Source organism: Pongo abelii, chromosome 9 (assembly GCF_028885655.2).
Source record: "Pongo abelii isolate AG06213 chromosome 9, NHGRI_mPonAbe1-v2.0_pri, whole genome shotgun sequence".
Lineage (NCBI taxonomy): Eukaryota > Metazoa > Chordata > Mammalia > Primates > Hominidae > Pongo > Pongo abelii.
The window spans coordinates 135,583,742-135,604,215 of NC_071994.2; the positions used below are offsets into that span (position 1 = coordinate 135,583,742).

The following is a 20,474-nucleotide window of genomic DNA, read 5'->3' on the forward strand; positions in this document are numbered from 1 at the left end:
TCTAAAAAAGGACATGAAAAAGTAATAGTATGTATTCAAATATGTTTAGAAAGAGTGGGTCACACCAAGATGAGTGGGGTACATGTGGGGATGTTCTTTAACGCCAGAAGTTCCAGAGTCTTAACATGCTAAATCTCTAGGGGAGAAAAAGTTTGCAGGATGTTTCAATCAATCAGAAACCAATTTAATTTGTTAGCTTCAGTTGAGAGATCATTCCTGAGGAGTCCATCGCTAGCAGTGCTGCCTGGGTAACATAGTTCTGTGGAGCTCGCGAACCCCATTCCTGTGTGAGATGAGTATTTGCAGCCAATAGTCCGGATGTTATTGTGGCTCCTAGGTTCATTATTGAGGCTCACCATCAATGAGGTCTTTTGACAAATATGAATTTGTTAGGGGATTTTCCATGTCAGTTTCCATTAAAAGCCATTAGAAAGCAGCATGTACTTTTTGTGAATATACAAACTTCTTGATGAAGTTTATTCTCCTGTGGCATTATAGAAAGGCAGCAAAATTATCATCATTTTGCCACCAACTTGTGCATAAGCTGCACACTCTCTCCAAGTGGCCTAGACATTGAGAAGTGAGGAATTCTGGTGCAAGAGCCCATAGTCCGGCAGTCTGGGAATACTTAAGCCAAACGGGAGCAGGTTAGTCCTTCCCATCACAAGCACCTGATCTCTAAGGTGACAGGGTTTGCAGGGGCCTCTGAGAGTTCTGCTCCCACACTCCTGAATTACAGTGCTCTGGGGAGCTTGTTCTACCATGGTGCCAGGGGCAAAAATTTCTGGACTTGGTGTCCTAAGATGAAACGATGGAAGTGGGAAACAAGTCTCTTTAGTCCTTTGTTATCCAGTTGGTAGCCTGGCTCAGCATGAGCTAAGAGTGAATCCAACTGCACCAGAAAATGGATGGTGTAACCAGCTCCCTGCCTTCCCAGCCACGGCATTCAATATGGAAAGATAAAGCATGTCAGCGTTTCTCTTGCTGCACCTTGTCCTACCGCCTTTGGTTTCTGTCTTCCTTTTTTTTTTGTATATTCCCCCAGAAATGTCTGTGAAAGGCAGTATACAAACTATATATGACAAATATATAGCACTGTATATAATATATGTGTTTGTTCTCATTTTTCTCTCCTGTGTGTCCCTCAACCGATTTAGAACTAAATGAGCCTACGAGCTCAACTTTGTTGCAAGGTCAGTATCTTCCTTGCTTTATGTTTTGTCTCCCCTTCCCTCTATCCCAGAGCCCCCCCTTCCCCACTCCCTTTCCCCTGCTGTGCATTACCTGAAGCTCTTGTCTGTAAAGTGTCTTAGAGGATGTGGAAGGCTACTGAAGGAGGTGACTGGGAGCCAGGGGGACTTCAAGCTCCCTTTGCTTTGCTCATCCCTTGCTCTCACTCCCCCAAAAGGGCTGGGAAGGGGAAAGAAATAAAAGTATCGTTAAATTCTCAATGCCAAGAGATCAGCACAAAGGCAAAGGGTAGAGAGTGAGTCTGGGACCCATAGGAAGACTACTTCAACTGACTGAGCAGTTTTCATAACAAGGGTCTTATTGATGACCCCTCAGCAGCAGAATCAGACACCAAGCACACGATAATTCAGATATTCTGTCAAATGCATCAACTGGCTCATAAGGTTCTCCAAAGGAGGAAGGTAGATAGGCATGGCACTGCATGAGTGGTTGCCAATACATAATGATTTTTAGGGGTGCCACTGGGGTCTAGTTTAGGGCCTGACATCTAGTAGTTCTTTGGTTTTGGGTAACTCACTAAGCCTCATTTAGACTCGATTTCCTCTTCTTTACAATACAGTTGATCTACCTTATCCACCTTACAGAGTTGTTCCAACAGTCAATGGAGAATGCATATTACAAAGGCTTTGAAAACTGTGAGGTGCATGTTGAATCTCCAGGCATAAACTGAAAGACAAGGATGCCCCTCAGTGGAACATCATTGGGGGGGGTCCTTCACTCATTTCTCAGCCCCTTCTCCACAGTCCCTTTACATCCTCTTCCACTTCCAGTCCTCCCCTGCAAATATCTCCTGCATCTCTTGCCTGTCTTTGCACATCCCTTCCAATTTTCTCACTAGCCTAGAGTGAGTGACTCATTAAGACTATGACTAAGCATCCAAGCAAGCAGTGGAATAAAATGTGTGTCACGTGCACTGTTGTCACCCTAAGGACAGTGCTGACCACAGCAGTAGCCTTTCAGGACGGCAGCTGTGACACCAGGGAGGGGAATGCTTCTCCCACCTTCCATCCCAATCCCCTGACCTCCTCTCCCCACCTCACCCCACACCACCCTGTTCATCCCCTCACATTCTGGCCTTGCAAACTGTCATCAGAGGATGGCTGTAGACTTTGGAGGTGGAGGGGGAGATGAAAAGAAATGCATTACATGGGAAGGTGCATGACAGATGAAAAAAAGGACCTTTATCATGGAAAGAGTGAGGGCTGCATTACTCACCTTAGTGATGTACAGCACCACAGCAATGAGCCACGAGCAAGAAAATGAAACAAAGAAATAGAAAGAAAAAGTGAAGTCAACAGACTTATTCAGATTCAACCTATGATTCAACTTGTGTTTATTGAACCTCCATGTGAGCGTATTCACAGACATAAAATAGAGAGCAGTAGAAAAGTGGCTAACAGCTGAGGAGCCAAGATGGCCAAATAGGAACAGCTCCAATCTACAGCTCCCAGTGTGAGCGACGCAGAAGACGGGTGATTTCTGCATTTCCAACTGAGGCACCAGGTTCATCTCACTGGGGAGTGCCAGACAGTAGGTGCAGGACAGTGAGTGCAGCACACCGTGTGCGAGCCGAAGCAGGGTGAGGCATCTCCTCACCTGGGAAGCACAAGGGGTCAGGGAATTCCCTTTCCTAGCCAAAGAAAGCGGTGACAGACGGCACCTGGAAAATCGGGTCACTCCCACCCTAATACTGCGCTTTTCCAACGGGCTTAAAAAACGGCATACCAGGAGATTATATCCTGCACCTGGCTCGGAGGGTCCTATGCCCACGGAGTCTCACTCATTGCTAGCACAGCAGTCCGAAATCAAACTGCAAGGTGGCAGCGGGGCTGGGGGAGGGGCGCCCACCATTGCCAAGTTAGTTAGTTGTTTGATTAGGTAAACAAAGTAGCTGGGAAGCTTAAACTGGGTGGAGCCCACCACAGCTCAAGGAGGCCTGCCTGCCTGCCTCTGCAGGCTCCACCTCTGGGGGCAGGGCATAGACAAACAAAAAGATAGCAGTAACCTCTGCAGACTTAAATGTGCCTGTTTGACAGCTTTGAAGGGAGTAGTGGTTCTCCCAGCACGCAGCTTGAGATCTGAGAACAGGCAGACTGCCTCCTGAAGTGGGTCCCTGACCCCTGAGTAGCCTAACTGGGAGACATCCCCCCAGTAGGGGCGGACTGACACCTCACATCAGCCGGGTACACCTCTGAGACAAAACTTCCAGAGGAACAATCAGTCAGCAGCATCAGCGGTTCACCAATATCGCTGTTCTGCAACCTCCGCTGCTGATAGCCGGGCAAAGAGGGTCTGGAGTGGACCTCTAGCAAACTCCAACAGACCTGCAGCTGAGGGTCCTGTCTGTTAGAAGGAAAACTAACAAACAGAAAGGACATCAACATCAAAAACCCATCAGTATGTCAGCATCATCAAAGACCAAAGGTAGATAAAACCACAAAGATGGGGAAAAAACAGAGCAGAAAAACTGGAAACTCTACAAATCAGAGCGCCTCTCCTCCTCCAAAGGAATGCAGCTCCTCACCAGCAATGGAACAAAGCTGGATGGAGAATGACTTTGACGAGTTGAGAGAAGAAGGCTTCAGACAATCAAACTACTCCGAGCTACAGGAGGAAATTCGAACCAATGGCAAAGAAGTTAAAAGCTTTGAAAAAAAAATTAGACGAATGGATAACTAGAATAACCAATGCAGAGAAGTCCTTAAAGGACCTGATGGAGCTGAAAACCAAGGCATGAGAGCTACGTGACAAATGCAGAAGCCTCAGTAGCCGATGCGATCAACTGGAAGAAAGGGTATCAGTGATGGAAGACGAAATGAATGAAATGAAGCAAGAAGAGAGGTTTAGAGAAAAAAGAATAAAAAGAAATGAACAAAGCCTCCAAGAAATATGGGACTATGTGAAAAGACCAAATCTACGTCTGATTGGTGTACCTGAAAGTGACAGGGAGAATGGAACCAAGTTGGAAAACACTCTGCAGAATATTATCCAGGAGAACTTCCCCAATCTAGCAAGGCAGGCCAAAATTCAAATTCAGGAAATACAGAGAACACCACAAAGATACTCCTCGAGAAGAGCAACTCCAAGACACATAATTGTCAGATTCACCAAAGTTGAAATGAAGGAAAAAATGTTAAGGGCAGCCAGAGAGAAAGGTCGGGTTACCCACAAAGGGAAGCCCATCAGACTAACAGCTGATCTCTTCAGCAGAAACTCTACAAGCCAGAAGAGAGTGGGGGCCAATATTCAACATTCTTAAAGAAAAGAATTTTCAACCCAGAATTTCACATCCAGCCAAACTAAGCTTCATAAGTGAAGGAGAAATGAAATACTTTACAGACAAGCAAATGCTGAGAGATTTTGTCACCAGCAGGCCTGCCCTAAAAGAGCTCCTGAAGGAAGCACTAAACATGGAAAGGAACAACCGGTACCAGCCACTGCAAAAACATGCCAAATTGTAAAGACCATTGAGGCTAGGAAGAAACTGCATCAACTAACGAGCAAAATAACCAGCTAACATCATAATGACAGGATCAAATTCACACATAACAATATTAACTTTAAATGTAAATGGGCTAAATGCTCCAATTAAAAGACACAGACTGGCAAATTGGATAAAGACTCAAGACCCACCAGTGTGCTGTATTCAGGAAACCCATCTCACATGCAGAGACACACATAGGCTCAAAATAAAGGGACGGAGGAGGATCTACCAAGCAAATGGAAAACAAAAAAAGGCAGGGGTTGCAATCCTAGTCTCTGATAAAACAGACTTTAAACCAACAAAGATCAAAAGAGACAAAGAAGGCCATTACATAATGGTAAAGGGATCAATTCAACAAGAAGAGCTAACTATCTTAAATATATATGCACCCAATACAGGAGCACCCAGATTCATAAAGCAAGTCCTTAGTGACCTACAAAGAGACTTAGACTCCCACACAATAATAATGGGAGACTTTAACACCCCACTGTCAACATTAGACAGATCAATGAGACAGAAAGTTAACAAGGATACCCAGGAATTGAACTCAGCTCTGCACCAAGCAGACCTAATAGACATCTACAGAACTCTCCACCCCAAATCAGCAGAATATACATTCTTTAAAGCACCACACCACACCTATTCCAAAATTGACCACATAGTTGGAAGTAAAGCACTCCTCAGCAAATATAAAAGAACAGAAATTATAACAAACTGTCCCTCAGAGCACAGTGCAATCAAACTAGAACTCAGGATTGAGAAACTCAATCAAAACCGCTCAACTGCATGGAAACTGAACAACCTGCTCCTGAATCACTACTGGGTAAATAATGAAATGAAGGCAGAAATAAAGATGGTCTTTGAAACCAATGAGAACAAAGACACAACATACCAGAATCTCTGGGACACATTCAAAGCAGTGTGTAGAGGGAAATTTATAGAACTAAATGCCCACAAGAGAAAGCAGGAAAGATCTAAAATTGACACCCTAACGTCACAATTAAAAGAACTAGAGAAGCAAGAGCAAACACATTCAAAAGCTAGCAGAAGGCAAGAACTAACTAAGATCAGAGCATAACTGAAGGAAATAGAGACACAAAAAACCCTTCAAGAAATTAATGAATCCAGGAGCTGGCTTTTTGAAAAGATCAACAAAGTTGATAGACAGCTAGTAAGACTAATAAAGAAGGAAAGAGAGAAGACTCAAATAGATGCAATAAAAAGTGATAAAGGGGATATCACCACTGATCCCACAGAAATACAAACTACCATCAGAGAATACTCTAAACAACTCTACACAAATAAAGCAGAAAATCTAGAAGAAATGGATACATTCCTGGACACATACACCCTCCCAAGACTAAACCAGGAAGAAGTTGAATCCCTTGATAGACTAATAACAATTTCTGAAATTGTGGCAGTAATCAATAGCCTACCAACCAAAAAAAGCCCAGGGCCAGAATGGATTCACAGCTGAATGCTACCAGAACTACAAAGAGGATCTGGTACCGTTCCTTCTGAAACTATTCCAATCAACAGAAAAAGAGGGAATCCTCCCTAACTCATTTTATGAGGCCAGCATCATCCTGATACCAAAGCCTGGCAGAGACACAACCAAAAAAGATAATTTTAGACCAATATCCTTGATGAACATCAATGCAAAAATCCTCGATAAAATACTGGCAAACCGAATCCAGCAGCACATCAAAAAGTTTATCCACCATGATCAAGTGGGCTTCATCCCTGGGATGCAAGGCTGGTTCAACATACACAAATCAATAAATGTAATCCAACATATAAACAGAACCAAAGACAAAAACCACATGATTATCTCAATAGATGCAGAAAAGGCCTTTGACAAAATTCAACAACCCTTCATGCTAAAAACTCTCAATAAATTAGGTATTGATGGGACATATCTCAAAATAGTAAGAGCTATCTATGACAAACCCACAGCCAATATCATACTAAATGGGCAAAAACTGGAAACATTCCCTTTGAAAACTGGCACAAGACAGGGATGCCCTCTCTCACCACTCCTATTCAACATAGTGTTGGAAGTTCTAGCCAGGGCAATCAGGCAGGAAAAGGAAATAAAGGGTATTCAATTAGGAAAAGAGGAAATCAAATTGTCCCTGTTTGAAGATGACATGATTGTATATCTAGAAAACCCCATTGTCTCAGCCCAAAATCTCCTCAAGCTGATAAGCAACTTCAGCAAAGTCTCAGGATACAAAATCAATGTACAAAAATCACAAGCATTCTTATACACCAATAACAGACAAACAGAGAGCCAAATCATGAGTGAACTCCCATTCACAATTGCTTCAAAGAGAATAAAATACCTAGGAATCCAACTTACAAGGGAAGTGAAGGACCTCTTCAAGGAGAAATACAAACCACTGCTCAATGAAATAAAAGAGGATACAAACAAATGGAAGAACATTCCATGCTCATGGGTAAGAAGAATCAATATCGTGAAAATGGCCATACTGCCCAAAGTAATTTATAGATTCAATGCCATTCCCCCTCAAGCTACCAATGACTTTCTTCACAGAATTGGAAAAAACTACTTTAAATTTCATATGGAACCAAAAAAGAGCCCACATCACCAAGTCAATCCTAAGCCAAAAGAACAAAGCTGGAGGCATCACGCTACCTGGCTTCAAACTATACTACAAGGCTACAGTAACCAAAACAGCATGGTACAAGTACCAAAACAGAGATATAGACCAATGGAACAGAACAGAGCCCTCAGAAATAATGCCGCATATCTACAACTATCTGATCTTTGACAAACCTGACAAAAACAAGCAATGGGGAAAGGATTCCCTATTTAATAAATGGTGCTGGGAAAACTGGCTAGCCATATGTAGAAAGCTGAAACTGGATCCCTTCCTTACACCTTATACAAAAATTAATTCAAGATGGATTAAAGACTTACATGTTAGACCTAAAACCATAAAAACCCTAGAAGAAAACCTAGGCAATACCATTCAGGACATAGGCATGGGCAAGGACCTCATGTCTAAAACACCAAAAGCAATGGCAACAAAAGCCAAAATTGACAAATGGGATCTCATTAAACTAAAGAGCTTCTGCACAGCAAAAGAAACTACCATCAGAGTGAACAGGCAACCTACAGAATGGGAGAAAATTTTCGCAACCTACTCATCTGACAAAGGGCTAATATCCAGAATCTACAATGAACTCCAACAAATTTACAAGAAAAAAACAACCACATCAAAAAGTGGGCAAAGGATATGAACAGACACTTCTCAAAAGAAGACATTTATGCAGCCAAAAGACACACGAAAAAATGCTCATCATCACTGGCCATCAGAGAAATGCAAATCAAAACCACAATGAGATACCATCTCACACCAGTTAAAATGGCGATCATTAAAAAGTCAGGAATCAACAGGTGCTGGAGAGGAAGTGGAGAAATAGGAACACTTTTACACTGTTGGTGGGACTGTAAACTAGTTCAACCATTGTGGAAGTCAGTGTGGTGATTCCTCAGGGATCTAGAACTAGAAATAGCATTTGACTCAGCCATCCCATTACTGGGTATATACCCAAAGGATTATAAATCGTGCTGCTACAAAGACACATGCACATGTATGTTTATTGTGGCACTATTCACAATAGCAAAGACTTGGAACCAACCTAAATGTCCAACAACGATAGACTGGATTAAGAAAATGTGGCACATATACACCATGGAATACTATGCAGCCATAAAAAATGATGAGTTCATGTCCTTTGTAGGGACATGGATGAAACTGGAAACCATCATTCTCAGCAAACTATGGCAAGGACAAAAAACCAAACACCGCGTGTTCTCACTCATAGATGGGAATTGAACAATGAGAACACATGGACACAGGAGGGGGAACATCACACACTGGGGACTGTTGTGGGGTTGGGGGAGGGGGGAGGGATAGCATTAGGAGATATACCTAATGCTAAATGACAGTTAATGGGTGCAGCACACCAACATGGCACATGTATACATATGTAACAAACCTGCACGTTGTGCACATGTACCCTAAAACTTAAAATAATAATAAAAAATAAAAAAACAAGTGGCTAACATACAGTACCAGGGACGTGAGAGAGCCTGGAGCATGGACATGCATTGCTATGGCTATCCTTTCAGAAGGACTGAGCTAGTTCTGACCACTGAGATCTTCATTCTCAGAGGAAATTGGAGCTTTTGAAACTCAGGTAGCGGTTTTTAACTAGAGAGTATTTAACAGAAGGTGTACTCAACTCACAGAGAGAACACCATCCCATAGCAAAGTCAACTGCAGGAAAACCAACGAAAAACACAAACGAAAGCAAACAGGTTACTTTACCTGATCGCTGAGCAGGGGGCAAGGAGCCCCCATCTGCTGAGACAAAGCTGGGCTGCTCACTTCTCTCCTGTGAACTGATGACTCTGGTTGGAAGGCTTTCTGTGCCAACTTGCTACTCTGATTCTTTGGATGTGCTCAACCCCTCATCTCAGCAACCTTCTTGGGTGTAGGAGAATGGGTCAGCGAAGACGACTGTGGATATCTAAAACGTTATGACAGTTGGATTAGTACAGTCTTCAGTAGAGCTGCTGGACTCTTGTACAATGAGAAATTATTTAGAGAAAACAGCCCTTGCACCTGGGCTCATTTACTGCACTCATGTGTTCATTCCCCTGCCTCCTTTGCTAGTCTTCGATACAATAGAGAGCTATGTATTTTCTCAGGAAATACACTCCAAGTTATACTCACCTTACCTCAGAAATACCAGGAAAGATTTATATGAATGCATGGATTTCCACTGACAGAGTACACTTGGCTTTAAGAGAAGTTCAAAGCTATTTTGCTAACTAATATCTGGATGGACTAGAAGTATTTTGATAAGAGAATTTCGTTCTTCCTCAGCATTTTCTGCCGCCATTGAAATATTTTTCTGCTTCCCTTCTGCAAACAAAACAGATTGCATGTCACCTCTCCTATTAATATTTGGTGGTGCAGGACTCTCACAGTGATAAATAAGGACTCAAGGATGTTCCACCATCCCTCACTGAACTTCTGCACAGTAAAGTGCACTCGGGCCACAGTGCAAACTCAGCGGCTCCGTAGCTGTTCATTTTCCACCCACTGGCCCTTTGTCTTTTATCTCCTAGGCATTAAGTCAGATTTGATGGTATCAGTGGGCTGGGAAAGGTTGGCTGATTAATGTCTGTAAACCTCACAGTGACCATCAAAGCAATTTATTAAAGAATGGGGGACTAAAGTAAACTCTGTGTATGAGAAGGAAACAATTGCAGCAGAAGAGATTATTAGTTCTTCCCTGCAGAGGATTAAAGACAGTTAATTAGGTCAAGCCATCCAGTGGTTAAGCATTTCTATGGTATATGTGTGTCTAGATAACAGAAAGCACAAAAGAAAGAAAATTCCCTCACCCTCTTGCTAGAAGATTTGTATATCTGTCTTCACATGAAACCAGCCCTCCTCTGCCCACTAGAGCCAGACAACAGCCCTTTGCTTACCTGGACACTCAGATTCAGCCAAATTGGCTTTGCTGGCAAAAATATAACTTTCTGGATTGAGCAGACATTGAATATTGACTTAGAGATGGGGTGGGAGGGTTCTTTTTACTGTTGTTTTCTTCTTTTTGTCTTTTCTTTCCCCCTCTCCCCTTTCCTCTCTCCCTTTCTTCCTTCCTGTCTCCCTCCTTCTCTTCCTTCCTCCCTCCCTTTCTTTCTTACTTCCTTCCATCCTTTTTCTTTCTTTCTTTTCAACATATTTTCCCACCCTCCCTGACCTGTTGTTAATATACCGTTAACAAAGAGATCAATTAAATTTCAGTTGAAGTCTTGGTGTGGAAAACGCATGCTTGACAAGCTTGAATTTTCAGGGATAGTTTATGTTCCTGATAGTCAAAATGTTACTCAAAGACTTGAGCTTATGGCCAGGACTAGCTTTGGTGGCTCAAGCAAGGCTCCTGCTTCTGGAAGTGGGACACAACACACACTGGACAGAAGCATGTCAAGCATGGCACAGAGGACAGTGCCAGCATGTGCACCTTCTCCTTAGTACCAAAGCAAGAGGGGTGGACTGGAATGAGCATGATGGGTTTAGAGTATATACGAAAATATCCTGGCATTTCCACCTCACTGTGGTGGGCTAGAAGTGGGATCAAAAGGACCCTCTAGTTGACTGGAAGGGTTGAACAACTGCTACCTTGAAAAGCCCAAGGATGAGTTCTAGCTACAGTCAAGGATGAGTATCAAATTTTCTTTACCTATGTGGACACTAAAAAGAGTTGGCCATCTTTCAAGTAGTGTGTGTTGGAGATGTAGAGGAAGAGAAAAAAACCCCATCTGGATGGAATAATTAAGCTGAACTTTTTTTGGGGGGGTCTTTGTTTATAGAAAACCTCTGGTATTTTCAGCAGGAACTTGTGCTTTCAATGCATTCTTCTTTCTGATAGTCTCAACTGCCAGGTGAAGGCTCTTCCTGTGTCCTTCCTCCAGCACAGTCTGAACCAGTACGCCCATCACTCTCTGGATGAGCCCCCCAAAACTGCTTGTGGTTTGGGGGTAAAAGTTTTATGATTACTTTATCTCCCCAAGTCTGTCTTCAGTCCATCCTTCCTCCTTCCAGTTATCTTTTTTTCTTGGCACAGAGAGGCTCAAAAATCACTCGTACCTAAATAAGACAATTAATGAAAATAGCCCCTCCCCCTCCTTAGCTCCTGAACTTGTTTCTGGGTTCCAGCAAGCCCTTCAAGGGACCATCCTTGTTAAATGCACAGGCAACATGGCATCATCACCCCTGGCTTTTCCCTACCATCCTGCTGTACATCAGATATTTTCTCAATCACAAAACTTTTGATTGATTTTAGATAAACGCTTTCCCTCTTTGTACCTTCAGGGTGGCTTCTCAGGGTCGCTAATGCCCACTTAAATCAAGAGGGATATCATGTGTCAGGTGATTTTAAAGAGTAGATTCAGGGCGTGAATGCACAGGTGTGTATTCATCTGACTTTGAGCAAATGTTTTAGTTGCATTTGGGATGAGTTATATCTAGGTTGTCTTTCTGTATGCGAGGACCTTTGCACAGAGAACACAGACTCCAAAGGTATCACTTTGATGCAAAAAGCTTTAGTGCCATTTCCCATCCTGTCTGTATCCAGGGTGAACAACAAAGAGGGAAGTAAAAGATTAGAGATCATTCCAAATTCAGGCCAAACAAAGCATCTACTATGCACAGAAAAGGTGGAGAGACTCTGTAGGTTGTTCTGAGAGTTGAAGCTAGTGAAATGGAGATCTTTCACAGTCTAGGCAGCAGAGAGGGGCCAGCCTCCCAGCATTTCTACAGGGAGGTCCCAGCAAGTGCAACTGTAGTAGCACGGGAGTGGGTCATAGCCGCAGGCTGCCCCAGAGAGATGAAGTCCTGTGGGACCAGCTTGGTATTGTCCAACTCATCAAGAAAAGTCAAATGTCAATGGTTTGGGCTCCTCTGGAACGTGGAAGCAAACTCACCAGTGTTTCTAAATGCATAGCTAAATGCCAGTCAAACTTTTGCATTTCAAATACAGCATGAGTACCTACATTCAAATGCTGTAGTATAAATCCGTATGTAGCAATCAACTTTATATGTAAGGCCTACAGGCTTCAGCTAATTAGAGGATAGCCTGATGACCAAAGAAAGTAAGTTGTTCTACAAAGGAGATTTAGTTTGGTGTCTCAGGCTCCAAAAGCACAGCTGTGTCACCTGCTAAAATCAGGCGGACATCTTGGCTCTGCTTCCGTCTGTGGTCCAATCTGACTGTCGTTCACATCCTTCCCCAGCCACCTGCTCACCTCTTGAGGCAACTGGCTGCCCAAGTAAACCAGAAAACCAGAGGGGGTCACATAGGAGGGCTGGGCAGTGGTCAGGACAGCAAGAGACACAGGCAAGAGGCCCAGGGACACTGCTGCGCCAGGAGCGCCAGCTTCTTCCTGAAATCATCTGAGGGCAAAGTGAGCATCTCCATCTGCTTTCGACCTTAACAGTGGCTTGTTTTTAATTTCTTTTAGAAGTGAAAACTACAGCCCTGACCCCTTGGAAAGGTTTGTATATTTTTCAGACAGCTGCTGCCTTGGTGGGTGTGGGGTATGTAAAACTCTTCACCTTCCTCCCAGATGCCTTCTTTCCTGAGCTAACTCCAGGAAGCAGCGCAGAGGGAACCCTCCCCCAACCTTGAACCATCTCCGTGTCAATTTAGATTAACCCCATCCTCAAGGACATCCAATCCTTCCTGGGTAGATCCCACTTGCAGTAGCCTAACTTCTCTTTGCTGGTGGCACTAATGAACACCTGTCAGTGCCCAGAATAGCTCCATCTCTGGGCTCCTCTGCACCAGGCCTGCCTCTTTCCTCACACACAGATGCTCTAATGCAGCGATCTTCTCAGACCTTGGCCCTGCATGCTGCCCTTGCTTGCACCATTCTTTCTATCTCTCTAACTTGGAGCTGGAAGGGAAGTGGCAAGGGGAGGGGAAGATGGGAGGAAGGGGGAGGTTCTTGGGTGAGTCACTTGGCTACGAATAAAATGCATCTTATTTGAAGCTTTCATTCCTGCCAGATGTTTCCGATGGATAATTGACACTCATCACGGTTCTCTGGGACCCTAACTGTCCTGGTAATTAGTCTCTTTAGGCCTCCGCAGCTCTCTAATGAGATAGAGGCAATAAAGACATTCACTGTGGAGTGGAGGCGTGGCTGAATGAAGAATGGAGGCCTCATCTGCATGGCCCATGTCACTAGGCAGATGGGCTGAGCTGTCACTCTGGCCAGCACTGGCTTTGAGAGGGCCTTGATCCCAGGGTGCTGTGGTCCACGCCCGCCTGGACCTAAGGTCTTCATCTCGTGGAATCCTTCCACATAGCATTCATTCAGTGTGGAATGGCCTGTGGGAAGCAGCCCAGCGGCACGCCTGCGGTTCTCACCTTAACCTGTGCCGAGGTGGAGTAGGCCATGCAGCCACACTCTCTTCTCTTTATTCTCTGAAGATGCATCTCTGAGATAGTGGGAAGATAGTTGCATTTGAAGACAGAAGTCAAGAGACTTGGGAAAGACACTTAAGCTTCCTGAAGTTCAGTTTCCACATGTTAGAAAGGGAGATAATAATTCTCATCTCCTACATGAGTGTCATTAAGGTGTGGTGATAGCTTTCCAAATGCAAGCGCTCTATCTGAAATCCTAACTGACATGGCTTTGCTTCTATGTAGATACTCAGCCACAGGAATTCTCAGTAACTTGTATTGGATATAGTAAGAAAAGGGGAGGAAAGGTATTTGGAAGAAGAAATTGAGGTAAAGCAGAGTGCAAGGTACAAAAAAAGTTTTTGTTTTTTCTTCACGAATAATTTTAAGCAAAAGTAAAATACAAAGACAAATAAATGTGGATATGTCAGCATGAGTGGCAATGCCCCCTCCTTCTTTCAACAAACATTGGTTGAATACCTGCCACGGGCCAATGAGATACAGACTCTGCTCTTAAGGAACTTACTGCACAGAGGACAGAGGAGGAAATACAAATAAGTTAGGCAAAGAGAATTATGACACAGGGTGGTAAGTATTTTACTAGTGGGATGTGTATGGCACTGAGCAAGGCAGAGAAGGCTGCCTGCAAGAGGTGCCTGAATTCTGGAAGAGGAGCTGGAATGAAGAATAAGAGTGATATGGGTGAGGCATATTTCGGACAGAGGGGAGAGTGTGTGAGGGTGGGGAAAAAAGACCCGCCCCTGTGTGCACACATGTGGTTATGTGGCAAGGGGCAAGGGTACCAAACTAGGTGTGGCAAGAAGAGACACCAAGGATGCAGACTGCAGGCGCATCACGAAATGTAGTGCTCGGTCTACTGAGAAGCTGGGCTTGGTGCTAACCTGTTGGCCTCAAATAAATGAGGATCATGATCGATTTGGGGTAGAAACATCACCTGGAGTTAGCATAAAGAATAAATTCCAGGGGTCAAGGCCACAGGTGGCAAGGCCCAATTGGTGAACATTTTTGGGAATTGAAAGATGAGATGGTGCAGACTGTCTCCTTTGAGAGGCTATCTCCTTTGAGAGAATGCCCCTGCCTCGGGGCTACCCCTGTTTCCTTCTCCTTCTGTCCAGCTTGGTCCAGGTCTGGTGTCCTGGATGTGCTGAAGAGACAGGTTCTGGGGGTGGCGAGTGCATGTACCTGTGGGGTGGGCTGTGCAGACTGGATATGGTCACATAGTGCCAGCCACTCACCAGCCTGAGATGGAGACAGAGAGCTTCAGAGGGGCCGCTCAGGCTTTTCCCAGATATACTACAAGCAAGAGAATGGCTGGCAGGCACTTGGTGGCCTTTTTCTGTCTTCCATAGGAAGAATTTTCTAACACAACAGGTGAGGACTCGTCTTTACAAGCTCTCTGTGGTGCTTCCCAGCATGGAGCAGATCCACAAAAGAACTCTGAGGGGCGTAGCAAGGAGACCAAACACAGGCACCCAGGGAGAGCACCTGGCATAGCCACAGGGCCATTGAGATCTGCCACAGGGGGTGTTGGCCCGCTCTCAGTCGTCTCCCGAGCTGCAGAGTCCCCAGCCTGGAAACAAGGTTTCAACATTCCCTTACATGGTAACCGCACCAGGCCCCTGCTGGGCTGAACACCTGGCTGTGGCATTCTCCTCCCTGGAGGCTTCCATTGGCTGGTCAGGCTGCAAGGAGGGAGTGCAGAAGAGAGGAGAGAACACCTCAGTGCAGGGAAGCGGCACTTGTTTTCCAGCTCTTACCCAAGGCATCTTCTTAGTCACAGGGAGGGAGCGGAAGACGGGAGGTGGGAGTGTGCGGGAATTGAACGGGAAGTGGGTTTCAAAGATGTGTGTAGATGTTCAGGAGAGCACAAGGGATGAAAGAGGCACAGCAGTGTGCTGACAGCTGTGTCCCCTGCCGGGAGTTCAGGACTCCAGTGTGCAGGACACGTATGGAATTGTACTGTGTGATCCACGCATATGAAGATAGAATGTGACCCCTGACTCTGTTGAGGCAAAACATTCGACCTGGCTTCCATAAAGGCCTGCTGGACCACATGGACTCAGAACCACCCTTGTCGTCTCAGAGTCCTCAGCCTCAGGCACAGACAAGGGCCTTGGTGGGAAGAATCTTGGAGTTGCCCAGAGGGGAAGGACTTACGCAGAGCAGAGAAACATAATCTCTCACCCTTGAAGGCATCCGGCGGAGGCTTCTCTCCTTTGATTCCAAAGAATGTGGTGTGTAGATAACAGAGTGAGCATCTACAAAGGGGGAACGTCTGGTGATGGTTTTTGTGGACACATAGTAGTTAGATTCTAGAAGACACAACCAGTTAGTGACCGATCCTAAATGACAAGCATTTCTGGGTTGAAATGTAAATCCGTGGGAGCTTTACAGGAGTGCTCCTTGGTCACCTGTATCCTAGCATGGATGCCTTTGTTTTTGTGTTTTCTCCTTAACGCAGGGTAGAGAGAATAAGTAAGTATCCCCTGGGCTTCTCAGCATGGGGATCTGCACCTCTGAGAAGTTCCGGCCTTAGGGATACTGCGAATCAGACACTAGGGAAACATGAGGTTGATAACCTGTTGCATTTCAATCTCGTGGCTACCTATTTAGCCACTGCCCCCAAATTAGGGATTTATCCCAAAAGGCCAAGACATAAAATCATATGGGCGTTGCCTCCAAGCCAGGAGTTCTAGACTTGATGGAATAATCCCACATGGAATTGAGAAGCCTGTTTTGATTTTGATTTGTTTTAGCTAGAAAGGTCTCCAATGATGAGCATCCAAGTCAGGCAGGCAGGTTCTGGCTTTGTTCCTTATTCCCTCATCCAGGAGGACATGGACTTAGTGAGGCCACCAGCTTTAAATACCTCTATTAAATTCAATGCAACAGAGTATGCCAGAGCGGGTCCAGTCTGAGGAGGTGGCCTGGTTCCTTGAGTACCTAATTCATCTGGGCATCCAAACTTATATACTCTACAGAAATCAAAGCTCCACTGGTCATGGGGTTTCTTGGCCACAAGGGCCGAGGTAGCCAGAAAACGTATGTTTCAGAACAATAGGGAAGCTGCTGGGGAGCCGTACTGCCTTGCAGTTCTCCTGCCTCCTGTGTTTGTCTCCATCTCAAAGAGTATCTGTTTGCAGGCCATGTCAGTGTGTGCCTCCTAGGAAAAGGTGCCCCCCCACTGCCCCACCAAAGGACATACACTGGGGCAGGTTCTGCATCCCAGTGTCCTCATTGATCTCCAGTTCTATCCACATGAACAGGAAGGCTTCCTCTTCCTTTGTTTGACTCACCTCCATCCATGTGGGCTGGCTTTGGCCTTGCAGGCATGTGATCCTTGAGCTGCATCTGCTCTTACCCCATCCAGATGGGGAAGAAGTCAAGTGTTCCAGGTGGAACCCAGGTGCCCTGCCCTGAGATAGAGTGATTGGCAGGATGGCCTCTGTGCCTAAGGCAGCAGAAGCAGCAGGCAGACAGATTGTTTTGTCCAACAGGTTCTTTTCTGAGCCACAGGCCAAGCAGCTGGAGGGCGGGTGAGTATTTCAGGCAGGCAGTGCTCAGAAGTGGATGGGTGATGAGGCACTCAGCACAGTAGTCTGACTTTATTAAAGCTCTGGGTAGGATATTAATGAATCTGCCACTTTCTTCTTGAATTTGAGCCTGAGCCATGGCCTTTGCATGTTATGAAACAGTAAGGAAGAAGGCCCAGGACACTTTAACCTGAGCCTCATGTTCTCTCCTTGCAGGGGAAGGCTTCCTGTTATATAGTGTGTGTGACCTGGGGATGTGGACCATAGAATGTTCACTTCTAATGCTGGGGCTGGAACACCACGTGTTTCACTTAGAGGGATGACTCACCAGGGGCAAGGCCGAATGATAGCAGACCAGGCAACCACCGGGCTTTCCTTCCATTTTCTCCCAGACCACTCACGGCAAGTGTGTTCTCTCCACAGGTCCAGGCGCCGTCAGCGAGGTGAGCAACGGCACGTTGAGGAGGGCAGGCTGCGTCTGGCTGCTGCCTCTTCTGGTCTTGCACCTGCTCCTCAAATTTTGATGTGAGTGCCACTTCCCCACCCGGGAAAGGCTGCCGCCACCACCACCACCAACACAACAGCAATGGCAACACCGACAGCAACCAATCAGATATATACAAATGAAATTAGAAGAAACACAGCCTCATGGGACAGAAATTGAGGGAGGGGAACAAAGAATACTTTGGGGGGAAAAAAGTTTCAAAAAAGAAATTGAAAATTGCCTTGCAGATATTTAGGTAAAATGGAGTTTTCTTTCTTTTCCCAAACGGGAAGAACACAGCACACCCGGCTTGGACCCACTGCAAGCTGCATCGTGCAACCTCTCTGGTGCCAGTGTGGGCAAGGGCTCAGCCTCTCTGCCCACAGAGTGCCGCCACGTGGAAAACATTCTGGAGCTGGCCATCCCAAATTCAATCAGTCCATAGAGACGAACAGAGTGAGACCTTCCGGCCCAAGCGTGGCGCTGCGGGCACTTTGGTAGACTGTGCCACCGCGGTGTGTGTTGTGAAATGTGAAATAAAAAGACAGAGCAAGAAAGAAAAAGGAAACAAAATAAGACTGTCTGACAGCAACAACAGTCCCACAAACAACAGTCACAAAAGATACCGTTAAACTTCTTTTTTTTTTTATCATTTTACTACATGAACATCATGGATAACAAGGGATTCTGATTCATTATTAATTTCATTAATTATATTTTCTGATATGAGTCTAGAACTTACTGCAAAAACAAGACAAAACTAAAAAAATACAACTGAGAAGGGTGAAGAGAAGTATGTTTGTTAAACAGTAAAAATGAATAGTATACTTCTTAACTAGGTTTACAACTGGTGGACCACACACCAGGCACTAATCACCTGGTGAGGATTTGGCATATCCACCAAAAAATACATCCGATTTAACCAACATCTCCACCAGCGCTACAGACTCCTCCCGATTCTGGCATCTCATGCAGACAATACTATGCTCTCTACACACTGTTTAGAAATGGAAAGGTGATCTGCACTGTATCTTGGGTTTGTTGGCTATGCTTCTTTTGATGACATATATTATACAGTATATATATACATATATTTTTTTTGTTAGAGTTCTAGCCATTTTATTTCTCCGCAGGGTCCTTTCTCAGACATTACTGCATGCTGTATATGGCGTTAGCTGTGTGTTGATCTTCTAAAAGATGATAGAGTTTACTGGTAATTGTGTAATCAGCTCCTGCCTTTTTATTTTCTTGGGTTATTTACATGTCAGAGACATTTATAAAAAGTGAAAAGATAAAAAAAAAAAACAAAAAACCGACTAATACCAGGCGCAGCATCTTTCCAGGTGTGGCTCTGCGCGTAGGCCACCCCAGGTGGCCCCGCTTTCTCCATCCTGCCCTGTGGCATTAACAGACAGCAAGCAGCTGAACAAGCAGAACCGTCAGTACCCACTTGCTTTAGCCCATTATGGGAATCTCTGATGCCTTTGTGACACTGGAGAGTTTAATCCTCTTGGTTTATTTTATTTAATTTCCCACCTTTGTGTGAGTGTGTATGAAAGAGAAGAAAATGCAATTTTTAGGTAATCTTTTTTTTCCCCTCCCCTGAAAGTCTGGGAACCAGAGAGTCCTTGGGGAGGGGTCCTGGATGTGATGAGGGAAAGGGGGATTGGGGGATCCGGGAGGGTGGGGTTGTCTCTGACTTGACATTAAAAAGTGTTCCATGTCCCTCTTCACCTGGTGTGTCACGTCATTCTACAGCTGGGCGGGGGCACAGCCTGCCTGGCTCAGGTTTGAAGAATGGGGGAGGATGGGCTCTTAAACACTCCTGGGATGGAGTGGTGGCAAGTGCTGAGATGACAAACAGGAAGGACGTGGGACCTCCTCCATCCCCGCACAGAGGCAAAGTAAGTGAGGGTGTGGTCTGATTGATTGATAGGGACTGCATTTTCAGTGCCTTCGGGAGGTCCTGGCCAGGGCTGCCAGCATCCTGCTTGTGCTCAAACATCTTACCACACAAGTGGGCAAAGGTCAAGTCTAGTCAGGGAGAAGACTTTAGGCCCAATTATTTCTGGCAGGCAGCAGAAAGTCACTGTCATGGAAAACAAACAAGAAAACCCCTGAGAGCCAAAAGAAATCTCCCTGCAAAAAAACAAAACAGAAAGCCAGCTTGAAACATTGTGTTTAGTTTTAAATACTCTCCCATCAACCAGTCCTCCAAACCCAACCTCCAAACCTCACCTCTAGCCACATAAGAGGAACTGAGAGACAGAAATGGGTCCGAGCCAAAACACTCAGGAATGACGGCACTTGCGTTTCCAGGTCACCTTCACCTGAGAGGAACCAGGAAGGACTGGGACAGAGCTGTGTCATTTCCAGTTGCTTCCGGCAAGACTGAAGAAAGTTATTGACTTCACCTTTCTTTGTGTCCTTCTACCCTTTCACCCCTAGCCCCACCCACATCCCAGATGCCCCAAGTTTTTCCTGGCGGCAAGGTCTGGAACTACCTGGCCAAGCCTCAGGAATCTTGGCTGCACTGGTGTTTATCCCTCCCTATGTCCAGGAACCGTGAAAGAGGAGGGGCTTTGAGTCTCCTTAGAATGAAAGTGGGTGGGTGGGATTGACTAACCCTCCCATGCCCAGCACCTCAGCAGACACTGGCCTGAGGGTTTGGGTGCAAAGCATGGCT

The 20,474-nt window shown here is 45.2% G+C and overlaps 1 protein-coding gene across 3 annotated transcripts in view; it reads left to right on the plus strand.

The window, feature by feature from the left end:
• NTM (neurotrimin) overlaps nt 1-19,521 on the plus strand; it is a 959,556-nt gene extending 940,035 nt beyond the window's left edge. The window contains exons 8-10 of one of the 3 annotated variants that reach the window (XM_024254593.3): nt 1,158-1,193; nt 12,804-12,836; nt 17,728-19,521. In XM_024254593.3, the coding sequence (XP_024110361.2) occupies nt 1,158-1,193; nt 12,804-12,836; nt 17,728-17,828 (170 nt within the window). In that variant the 3' untranslated portion in view covers nt 17,829-19,521. 3 annotated transcript variants of the gene reach the window in all.
• Nucleotides 19,522-20,474: the final 953 nt, after the last annotated feature.